Raw genomic sequence first — 12,449 nt, 5'->3', positions numbered from 1 at the left:
GGCGCTGCTGTAATGTTGGTACATCGAAATGGAAAGTTCAAAATTGGGAAGCTGAACACATCTCTTTCGTCGTAAAGTTTTTTTCTCAACCGACTCATTGTCAATTTCTAGATGTAAGTCAAGAAAGGAGGCAGACTTAACTGTACCTGTTGAATCCTTTATTTCATGTTCGATGAGATAGATGCGGTCAACATAGCCGACAAACTTTGAATTATTTAATGAAAGGACATCATCAATGTAGCGGAAAATTTTGTTAATTAATAATGCAAGCCTCTATTCGCTCTTCCAAAGAAGCTCCTGTATGAAGTTTGCCTCATATGAATAAAGGAACACGACAAGAAGAGGAGCACAGTGGGATCCCATTGAAATGCCGGTTGTTTGTTGAAAAAACGTCCTCCAAAACGTAACAACTATGTTGTCAATCAAGAAATCAAAGATCTTGATAATGTCAGTTTCAGCGTGGTTTTCACGAAGTGTGATTTATCCCTCCGTAAAACAAAAGTGATCAGCCCAGTTTAAGTGGAACCACTTATGATTAGTCAATGATATTTGGTATGCAGCTGTATAAGTACCGATTATCAGGTTACTGCATATTGATATTGTAAACTATCAGCTGCGAGTCACAATATGTGAGCGCAACGAACGAGTTCAAAAACGCTTTATATTGTGTCGAGCAGCTGATATTTTATAATAAAAATATATATGATGAAAATCTGAAATTGTGTTTGAATGTGTATTTTGCATGACAGAAAGAAGAGATTTTCTTTGTTTCACCAGCAAACCGGAAGATGACTTGATAGTTCGGGTTAAACTTATCAACGTCGGTTCATTCCTTATGACGTCGTTGATATATCCGGGTCAAAGTTATGGGTTAACGTATTTGACGTCGCAAAGCCGTGATATGCAATTTTATGAAGAGCTGGGCAGAGTGATACAGACAGTGGGAACACCGATAAGCATTTGCAAATCTCATTTCTATGGATATTATTTGACTTGACTTTAAAACAATTTTAAAGAATACAGAATGGAAATGGGGAATGTGTACGTCAAAGAGACAACAACCCGACCAAAGATGACAAAAAAAACAACCCAAAGCCTCCAATTGGTCTTCAACCAGCAAGAAAATCTCGCACCCAGAGGCGGGCTTCAGCTAGCCCCTAAACAATGATGTATACTACTTCAGAGAACTGGACGCCCCACTAAAACTACAAAACATATAAATGAACCAAAATAGTTTACATGTTAATGTTTGTGATTAGATTAGTTTAAGGGAAATCACTTGTGATAAGTAAATTATATTTGGTATGCAGTTGTACAAACATTGGCACATCTCATTTCCATGGATATCATTTGGCCCGTCCCCCTCAATCATGGTCTATTGACTTTAAATACTTTCATAGTTTAAATATTTAATAAAATTGAGGATGGAAACGGGGAATGTGTCAAAGAGAAAACAACCCGACCAAAGAGCAGAAAACAGTTTGATTAGGTAAGTTTAGGGGAAATCCTTTATGAAAAATCGATGAAAGTTGCTATACAGTTGTATAAGCATTAGCACATCTTATTTCCGTGAAGATTATTTCGCCCTACCCCCTCAGTCATCGTCTTTGGATCTTTTGCATAGATTACATGTTAAAGTATCGTATTTCCATAAAAATTATTGACTTTGATTTTTTCTGCATAATTTACTTTTTAATGTTAAGCTATTTTAATTTCAACGTTTAATTGCAAATTTATATCAAAATTACAAGCAGGCGACACATATCTCTGTGTCAACAGTTAATTGATATATTTACAATAAAATTGAGAATGGAAATGGGGAATGTGTCAAAGAGACAACAACCCGACCAAAGAGCAGGAAACAGCCCATGGCCATTAATGGGTTTTCAACACAGCGAGAAAATCCCGCAACCGGAGGCGGGCTTCAGCTGGCCCCTTAATCAAAAATGTGTACTAGTTCAGTGAAAATGGACGTCACACTAAACTCCGAAACATATAAATGAACTAAAATTAAAAAAAAACAAAAGACTAACAAAGGCCAGAGGCTCCTGACTTGGGACATACGCAAAAATGCGGCGGGGTTAAACATGTTTTGTGAGATCTCAACCCTCCCCCTATACCTCTAGCCAATGTAGAACAAACAAACTAACAGCAATACGCACAGTAAAACTCAGTTTAAGAGAAGTCTGAGTCCCATGTCAGAATAGGTAACAGAAGAAACTAAGCAAAATGACAATGATACAAACATTAACAAAGGACTACTAGCAGTTACTGACATGCAAGCTCCAGACCTCAATTAAACTTATTAAAAGATTATGTCTTCATCATCTGAAAATCAACTACAATCCCTCCCGTTAGGGGTTTAGTATCATACTATCATAAAATATATGAGAAGAAAATAACCCGCATCATGCCAACAACTGGTTTTATGTGTTTATTTCAGATGCAAAGACCCTATGAGTGAATCAATATTAGTTCCAAAATATGCCATCTTTAATGACCTGACAACAGTATCATAACTATATCCCTTCTGAATAAGTCTGTTTAAAAGTTCGGTTAGCTTGTGAGGTGAATGACGATATTTTTGTGCTTTTTATAGAATATTACCATAAAAGATTGGATGTGAAATACCTGAACGTATAAGATGTCTGCATGTTGATTTATATTTATGAATGATGTCCTTGTACCGATGACAACATTTAGTAAATGTTTTGACTAGTTTGTGATATCGAAAACCCAGGTGTAATGATTTTTCAGTTATACAGAGTTTTCTTTCGTTTAAATCAAATACGTTGTTACGTATACACGACCGAATCAAACAAGTTGGGATATATAATCACAATAAGATGGTGACAAGGGAATGTCACAATCTAAAAATGGATAATTAACAATAGGAAATGAAAAATCATCTCTTTTATCGTAAATTTTGGTATTAAGCTTCCCGTTAATGATATAGATATCAAGATCCAGGAAAGGGCAGTGTTCACTTTTAGTATTAGCTTTATTTAAAGTCAGTTCAGCAGGATAAATCTCTTTAGTGTACATACTGAAGTCGTCATTATTGAGAGCCAGTATATCATCAAAATAAGTTATTAAATTTTTGTGTCAGATGTTGTTTCGATGGGTCTGTGTTGATTTTAGTCATAAATTGTAACTCATAACAACACACATTCTACACAAATATGTTTAGGATTTCATTCAACAAAATTGTGGCAAGTATATCACAAAGTCGTGATATGTAACTTTATTAAGATTTCAGCAGAGTAATACAGAAACAGAGAGATATAAAATATATATCGCATTCATAATTATGACCTTAGTGAAATTATCTAATTATAGGTTAAAGACCAAGCATATTTCATGACGTTTTAGTCCCCTAATGGGGTAAGATTTTTCGTGTTTTGGTTTGGATTAAGGCTACATCTCTTTACATGATTTTTCAAATGTACTACAGCTTTAAAGCATTTCCCACAAAATGCACATAATACTGGTTCAGGATTGTGGACTATCATATGACTCTTTAACTGATCAGCACTATTGAACCCTTTGTCGCAGAGGGGGCATTTCTTAGATCTATGATTTGTATGTATGTTAAGGATATGTCGTTTTAACACATTTATCTGATTAAAACTTTTACCGCACAAGTTACATGTTAAGGGACGTTCCCCAGTATGTATCCGTTCGTGCACTTGTAATTGATGCTTCATGCGGAAACCCTTCTTACAAACTTGACAAAAAAACGGTTTCTTGTTCGAGTGAAAAATCATGTGATTTCTCAAACGGGACACATTTTTGAACATCTTTCCGCATTCCGGGCATTTACTTTCTACATTGCGACAAATGTGCTTATCAAACCACCATTTAGAAAAGTATCTCTGATCACATTTATCACATTTGTACACCTCTGTACGGTCTTGTTTAGCATGCTCGTTCAAATGTAGTTGTAAACCTCGTCTTTTGCTGAAAGTAGCTTCACAGAGATAGCACTTTAAGTCTGTGGGATAATCCTTGTGTGATATAACATGAGACTCATATTTTAATAAGTTTGAATATTGTCGTCCACATTTACATTTGTATTTCATCTCATTGTCATTTGTTGATTGAATTACCTTCGAAGTTGAAGTTTTCTTTTCTTTTAAAGGTTTGGTAGATGTCTTTGTTTTTTCAACATACGTATGCAACTTCCAATGGTCTTGTAATTCGATGCAATCGTTAAATCTCCCATTACAATCTGGACATTTGTATGGCTTGAATCCTTTATGTATTCTGGTGTGTAATTTAAGGTAAACTTTTTCGCTGAAGATCCTGTCGCATATATCACATTCGTACACTTTTGCTTCACAATTACTTAGTTTTGGCAAGGAATTTTCTACAATTAATGAATTTTCCGCCCTATGTTTAGTTAAATGTTTTTGCAAATCTTCTTTTGCGCCGAAGTTAAATCCGCATTCCCCACACTTGTATGAAATATTCGTTTGGGTTTTATCAACTGATTTCCTCTGTTTGTGACGAAACTTTAAAGTATTTGTTCTATCCATTGCTATCAATGAAAACAAGTATAATTATCATTAAACATTTAATGTTATACATATGACAAGCCGTTTACTGGTTTATATTTATTTCATTGTCAAGATCTCTCATAAACTTAAAAAGATATCTTATAAACTGATTTAAATATCTTGAAAAATTAAAAAAAGATATCTTATAAGTTAAATAAGATATCCTATATATCAAATAAGATGTATTATATATTAAATGAAATAATAAATAACAGTTTATAAAGATATCTTATTTAGGTTATAAGATATATAATTTATTTACTGTTAAAATATGTCTTGTTTATTTCAACCGATATCTCATAAACTATATAAGAATTTGTTTTTTTTATATTTCAAAGATATCCTATAAACTAATAATATAGATTGTTTAATTAGATATTTTATTTAATATATAAGATATCGTTTTTAATATGTAGGATATCTTATCTAATTTTAAGTCAATGTATTAATACAACTATATATATTAATTAGTTTATAAGATATCTTTTAAACTTATCAAGATATATTATAAATTAAAAAAGATATCTTATAAGTTATTAGAGGAATCTTATATACTAATAGATATCTTATACACTAATTGAGATATCGTTTATATCAAATACGACATATTATATTAAATACGACATATTATAAACTAAATAAGATATCACTTATAAAGATATCTGATAAAACAATCATAAGATAGTTGATATAACAATGGCCTTATGTTGTTGCCGAAATAATGGTTTCTGATTTATTGCTATATTTGTCAACCTAATTGATGACTGGGTTTTTAGGACACATGCTGAAGGTTGTCCATTCAGTTGTGTGGCATGTATAAATACGAATCGATCCGATGTTCGATCTCAAAGCCATTGAGAATGGGAACGTACAATCCGATATCCCTTCTTGGGATAATGCTACAATGTACAATATATGCCCATAAAGAAACCTTGTTGAACTCTGTGAGGGTCCATGGATGACATTTTGTCTTTAACCATTAATCTCTTTTATAATTGGAAGTCCGAATTTCCCGCCGTCGATTCTGGTAAATTTCGCATTCACTTTATACCTATATTTAAAAAGGAATCTTTTCTTGCATGCAGTTTGTTAAAGCAAGAAATTGTGCTCTATATCAACGGGCTAATTGCGGACTTTCATGGAGTTGTTGCAAACGTACTTTAGTTAGCAGAGAGTGTGACATTAGGCATCGGACTTTAGGTCCCAATACCGATCGGACGTATCTCCGTATTTATACATTCTACACAGCAAAAGGGACGCTTATCACTTCCTCGTGTATTTTTAAGTCGAACAGGAGAAGTCCAGATGACCATTACTCTAACCCAGTCATCCCTTAAAGAATATACCTTGAAGAATAAAAAAAGCTGCCTGTAGACGATTAAGGACATTTTTGTTCTGATGCTGTTAAATACTTTTTGCTTGTGGCTTTATACGTGCAAAATTTCGCCTTGTAAACGTACCTGAAAAATGTTATTTCACAAACAAGTTTCAAGTAACACAATTTGGTATCACACGTTAAAATATATAGACAATACTGTATGTTTACAACATGTTGACCTGTAGGTATGAATAAAATAAAAGAAGACGAGCGATGAACGCCAATGCGACAGCAAATATAATAACCAAAAGACCTATATGGAGGGTAACATGTCATACAGTCTTCGATACTGGTTTGTCTTACATACGAAACAGGTGTCCATACTCTTCCGAAAGGTTGATTTGTCTGTACTCAAATAGTAAATAGTAAAATAACAAAAATACCGAACTCCGAGGAAAATTCTAAACGGAAAGTTCCTAAGCAAATGGCAAAATCAAAAGCTCAATCACATCAAATGAATGGATAACAACTGTCACATTCCTGACTTGGTACAGGCATTTTCTTATGTAGAAAATGGTGGATTAAGGTTCATGTGGATCCTTTGGCTGAAATGGCTGCGTTTTCACCTCAAAATTTACTCTTGAGTACAGACAAACCTGTGCATCGGTAAAAGTTTTAAGGCATAGCACGCCCTAGATAAATAAAATTCAAATGCATTGTATGTTTTAGAAAATTTAAAACTTAACTGGATTTTGCAGTGCACTTTTTTTCGTCTCTGCAGAAGATGACGAAATTAACAAACAGTTGAGTTTCACTTGATATGATCCACTCAGGTACACAGTTTAAATCACCAATTATTGTCAGGTATCTATTGTCCATCTATTGTCCATGTCAATCAATACAGTTCACTTCAATTATTACCTGTGGGGAAGTTCTCAAACCTCTTTCACAACTTAGTTTATTTTGCCACCTTCTGGAGAATTGAAAATAAGTGCACTGCAAAATCCTGTTAAGTTTTTAATTTTCTAAAACATAAGATATATTTGAATTTTATTTATCTAGGGCGTGCTATGCTTTAAAAATTTTCAAGATACACAGGTTTGTCTGTACTCAAGAGTAAATTTTGAGGTGAAAACGCAGCCATTTCAGCCAAAGGGTCCACATGAACCTTAAACCTGGTTTTATAGTTACAGTAAACACGACCCGGCACATTTGTAAACACTTACCTTAGCTCACATCAAGGATACTTTTCCAATTCACACATATATTGACAAATCGATATAATATAACGAAGCAATAATATCTTAAATACGTACCTAAATAAAAACTAATAATAGTTATGACAGCTGAAGTGCTAAAATAAGCTAACAGATTTACTGTTTACCCGGAAGTAGTACATGTACTGTGTGTAACCTCAATAAGTGTGTGTACATGTACGTACCTAGAGAGAAAGATAAATATTTCTACCTGAGGTTAACAAATGACTATATGTGGAGATTTAAAATTATTTGCTTGACTACTCTTTAAACATTTGTTCAATTATGAAATCATGAAACATCAGCTTTATAGTGACAATAAAGTCATACACAATATTGATGGCAACAATTATTGTGTATCATACACGTTATACCGGTATCTATTTATTTATTATTTGATTAGATTGAACATAGGTATAATGTTTTCAAAATATCCTTTTAGTGGGACATGTTCATCATAGTTATTCCGTGATGGAAGCGACAAGAAGGCATTTAAATAAAGTTGGCATGGATCATGAGATTTGCCGGATTTATAAGCATATTCGAAATCTTGAGTGTAACGTTTCAACACATGTCTCATTTTCTAACATGATCTGTTGGAATGCAACACATGTCTGTTCAGGCTGTTGTTTTGATTTATTTTCAATTTTGTACACATTATAGTATCCTCAACTATCTTGCATTTTATGTTGCAGAATATTCATTTTCATCCTGTCTTATGCAAAGTCTTTATTTTTTTTAGTTTTTACCAGACCAAGTTATTCATTTTCAAAATTATCCTCCCCTACCCCCACCCCCAGAAAATCAAATGGTCAACCCCTTAGGTAATATATATCTGTACGTTAATCTGTGCTAATGAGGTGCTATATTGCTGGCTCGATGACACGCATCAAAATAAGGATCCCCTTACAGAACTGAAATGTTTGCAGCAGGTCTGCAGCAGACTTGCTGCAGGTTTGCTGCAAACAAAAAGCTTGCAGGTGTTAACCCGTTGAATAATGTTTGCAGAAGTTTGCAGCTAGCTGCGAACCTCCTGCAAATATTGCAGCTTTTTGCTGCAAGCTTGCGGCAAGTTTGCTGAAACAATTATGTTTGCAGTAAGATCGCAGGAAAAACTAGAATATAAGGGATGTTCGCAGCTAGATTGCAGAAATCTTTGACAATTCTATATGTTTGCAAGAGCATTGCAAGAATTACATAAAATGACTGAGCATGCCTATTGGTAACTTCCTGGAAGATAACGATTTGAAATTTGAAAATGTTGATGGTGTTTGAATCATGTAATAACTAAGTATTCAGGGAGCACTTTAGGTTGGAAATTAAAAGTTTAGTTTTTAAAGACAATATTTGTAAGTACAAATTCTTTGTAGAAGTGCAAACATATAAAAATCGTCTCCACAAATTTATATACCTGCATGAAGGTTTGAAAAACATTTTCAAACATGTTACACATATACAGTACTGTCAAGTATGTTTCGAGAGTATAACTTAATAGATATTATGTTTTTATAATGCAAGTTGAATTCTGTGACAATATTAATTAAATAGTTGTCTATATGCACACAATAAATTTAAAATAATTTGTTTTTGTATTTTTAAATAGATAGTCATGCATGCAATATCATTTGAGCACGTACTTAAACAACAAAAAAACTTTAAATTAATTTAAAAAGGTATAAACTTTTGCTATGCTTATTTTGCAAATGATAAAGTATTTGAATTATTGTATGTATGTAAGTAACCTAACTTTTTCAGAATTTGCTGTGTAATATATATAAAGTGATGTATATTATACACAACATGACATTGGTTAATTGTATAATGTATGTAGTTCCTGCAAGTTTGCAGCAAACACGCAGGAGAAAGATTTATTTGAAAATAAATGTTTGCCGCAGGTCTGCAGCAAACACGCAGCAGGTCTGCTGCAAACACGCAGGTGAAAGATTAATTTGCATAAAAATGTTTACTGCAGACCTGCAGCGTATTTGCAGCAAACATGCCGCAAATACAGACTGTGTTCGCTGCAAGTCTGCAGAAAGTTCGCTGCAGGCCTGCAGCAACTATTTGCAGGAGACAGATTTTTTCAGTAAGGGTCGAGATGTGATATATTTGCCGATGAATTCATTTCAAGAGTACCATACATAGGTTATAACAATATAAAGTTAAAAGTGGACATAAGTGTTCTAACTCTTTTATGTCATTTTTTAATAACAACAGACAAAAGAACTATGTCAATTGGACCTGCTTTAATACGATTACTGCCTTAAATTTTTACTAGATAACATTTTTGTTCGCCATGGAGATTCCGTATAGCGTCAAGTTATCGGAATTCTAATGGGGACCAACTGTGCACCACTTATTGCGGGCCTGTTTCTGTATTGTTATGAGTTACAATTTATGACTAAAATCAGCAAAGACCCATCGAAACAACATCTGATACAAAAATTTAATAACACTTTTAGATATTTGGATGATATACTCACTACAAAAGTCAAAAAGTCTGAAAAGACCAGTTTTTGTCTAAATTTGCATGAATTTTTACTCGACATTCTTAATTTGTCTGAATAATTTTTAAAAATTCTTGACATAGTATGAATTTGTCTAATTAGGTTCTTGATTTTTCTTGACAAGTGTCTTGACAGTATGAACATTGTCTTAAAATTTCTCGACACTTCCTGTATCATCTGATAAGAGTCTAGATTAGTCTCGACCAATTCTTGACTGTCTTAAATTTGTCTCGATCTGTCTTGACATATTCTTGACATTCTTAATAATGTCTGAATATGTCTCGACATATTCTTGACATTCTAAATAATGTCTGAATATGTCTCGACACATTCTTGACAGTCTTAAATATGTCTTGACACTATCTCAACAGTATAAATTTCGCCTGAAATGTGAACAGACTTATTCTGCACTGTTTATGACATTCTATTGCTGTTATATACTCCTTTTTATTATGGCTAAACTAAACTTTGAAGAATCAAGGATTAATTTGGTATAGTAAGATACCCTTTTGGTGCAACTAAGTTGGAATACCCTGAATAATCCCCCATGTAGTTTAATTTTGATTTATTTTTATTAAACATTTAAGTAATTGTTTTCACTTGGAATATAAGTCGAAGGTATTGACAAACAGCATTTAGATTTTTGCCGTTCGCAAAACTGCCAGTCAAATTTGCTTTTCTAAAATAGGTGTCTTGTATCTCTTTTGGACCCCACAATTCATCTTTTGGGTTTGTGTGGCTAAAAAAAGAGGGGGGGGGTGTGCTTTCGTTTAGGTCAAAGAATTTGATCCCATCTTGATTCAAAAACCTTATTCATTTTTTAGAACAACCCAAAAACATTTTTTATTCAAATTTGAGTGTTGAATTTTATAATTTTTTATCAAAAATAAATATTTGTGATAACTCCTTCCTGAAAAGAAAAAAATGTTTAGATCTATATTATGCATGTCTGTTTGAGAACCATTTCATAAGACCGATGATTTCTATAGAAATCATTGATGGGACCCATTATAAATACATTTTTTTATTATTCCTGGAGTAGATAATAATTTTCTTTTAATCTTTGGGAATTATTCAATTTGTTTTTATGTTAAAATAATTACTTATAATTTTGATGAAGAAAATCCATTTCAATTCAATTTTTTTTCATCAAAATGATGATTTTCATTTTCATCTATCAAAAAACTTTTTAAATTGTAGTGGCATGGTCGGTCAACTGATAAGGTATGGCTGATTACAGGTAAAGCAATAACTTCTATTTGACAGTTGCGTGTACTCTGGGGTGTGGAATACCTTAATTTTATGGGGAACATCCTGTCCATGTGTAATACTTAATATATTCCAACAGATGACATTACACAAATTTTTCTTCTGTTAAATGAATGATTTGTATATCATCATAATTTGCTATTTATATAAACCACATTTTGGTATAATAATTATCATTACACAGTCACGTCTCAGTCATTACAACTGAACGGACGTGCTGGGTCAGCTCTCCTTTACCCGCTATCTTCGATGAGGGTTTACAGTTAGATGGATGAACGACTTACTACTTTCGATGACAGAAACCAATCCAACGCTGTACAGACTACGTTAGGCTATAATCCGCGTAGGGGCAAATTCCCGCGTCAACATACACTCCAAAACCCATTATGGATGGGGGAGTGGTATGCCGAGTGACGTCCGAGGGCTGTATCCTAGGTGTTAGATGATGGACCGCGATTTCACTGTCTCACGACTTTGGTCCTGATAATGCTTCCTGTCATCGTTAATACTACGTCCGAGACTCATCTACCAGTACTCCATCATCGAGGTTAGCGGGCTGCCAAGCTGACCAATCTGGCCCTGAAAGCAGCCGTTGTGAAGACATAACATCAAAATAGTCAACAAAAGAAAAACCAAAACAACTCACAAAACCAAGATGGCGGCCTACCAAAATGGCGTCCTCCACCTGTTCCTGACCGATGGCACAAAATTATTTAAACGCTCACCAAACGCCTTCGGGCACCGAGCCGACCGTGCGAGGGATGTATATCCAGTCAAGGTCGTTTAAAACTTCCATTTGTTGATAATAATTATTTACCATATCAACATTGAATATTATGAATGTAGAATGAAATATGTCTACAGTATGATTGGTTTGAATCATTTAATTTATAAGATTTAGGAATCAAAATTAGTAATTATTTAAAAACCCACATTGAAATTGTTTTATATCAACACACCCACATTTGAATTATTTTATACTTTAGATTTCATAGCCATATTTGCATTTGTAAAAATATTTATATACCCAAATTTTCAATTATTTTACATACCCAACTTTTATTTTTGTTGTAAAGAAGTGTAACTGGAAACAACAGTATATCGTATAAAGAGAAATAAAGATTAAAGTTATATCATGAATATTGGTCATGATTTGTAAAACTCAGAACTGTCAAGTAAATTTAAGACACGATTCAAAATGTTCAGAATATGTTAAGCCATACTGATAAAAAATAAGAATGTCGAGAATATGTCGAGAAATTTCAAGACAGTATTCAAATGTCAAGAATTTGTCAAGAAATTTTAAGACCATATTCAGAATGTCGAGAATATGTCGAGTAAATTTCATACAAATTTAATATAAATGAGAATTTGTCAAGAAAAATTAAGACACAAGTCATACTTTTGGAGAATGTCGAGTAAAAGTTCATGCAAACTAAGACAAAAACTGGTCTTTTCAGACTTTTAGACTTTTGTAGTGACTAGTATTGGCTCTCAATAATGACGACTTCAGTATGTACATTAAGGAGATTTATCCTGC

General features: G+C 33.3%; 1 protein-coding gene across 1 annotated transcript; it reads right to left on the bottom strand.

Annotated features, from left to right (window-relative positions):
• Window positions 1-3,207: 3,207 nt before the first annotated feature.
• LOC127708045 (zinc finger protein 415-like) lies at window positions 3,208-11,578 on the bottom strand. The gene is made up of 2 exons (XM_052212839.1): window positions 11,556-11,578; window positions 3,208-4,540 (listed from the first exon to the last, which is right to left on the bottom strand). Exon 2 carries the CDS (start codon window positions 4,536-4,538, stop codon window positions 3,369-3,371), a length of 1,170 nt encoding a protein of 389 aa, XP_052068799.1. The 5' UTR covers window positions 4,539-4,540; window positions 11,556-11,578; the 3' UTR covers window positions 3,208-3,368.
• Window positions 11,579-12,449: the final 871 nt, after the last annotated feature.

Source organism: Mytilus californianus, unplaced genomic scaffold (assembly GCF_021869535.1).
Source record: "Mytilus californianus isolate M0D057914Y unplaced genomic scaffold, xbMytCali1.0.p SCAF_7, whole genome shotgun sequence".
In the NCBI taxonomy this organism is placed as follows: domain Eukaryota; kingdom Metazoa; phylum Mollusca; class Bivalvia; order Mytilida; family Mytilidae; genus Mytilus; species Mytilus californianus.
Note: the sequence above shows the minus strand (reverse complement) of the source record. Positions and strands in the feature narration are given on the sequence as shown.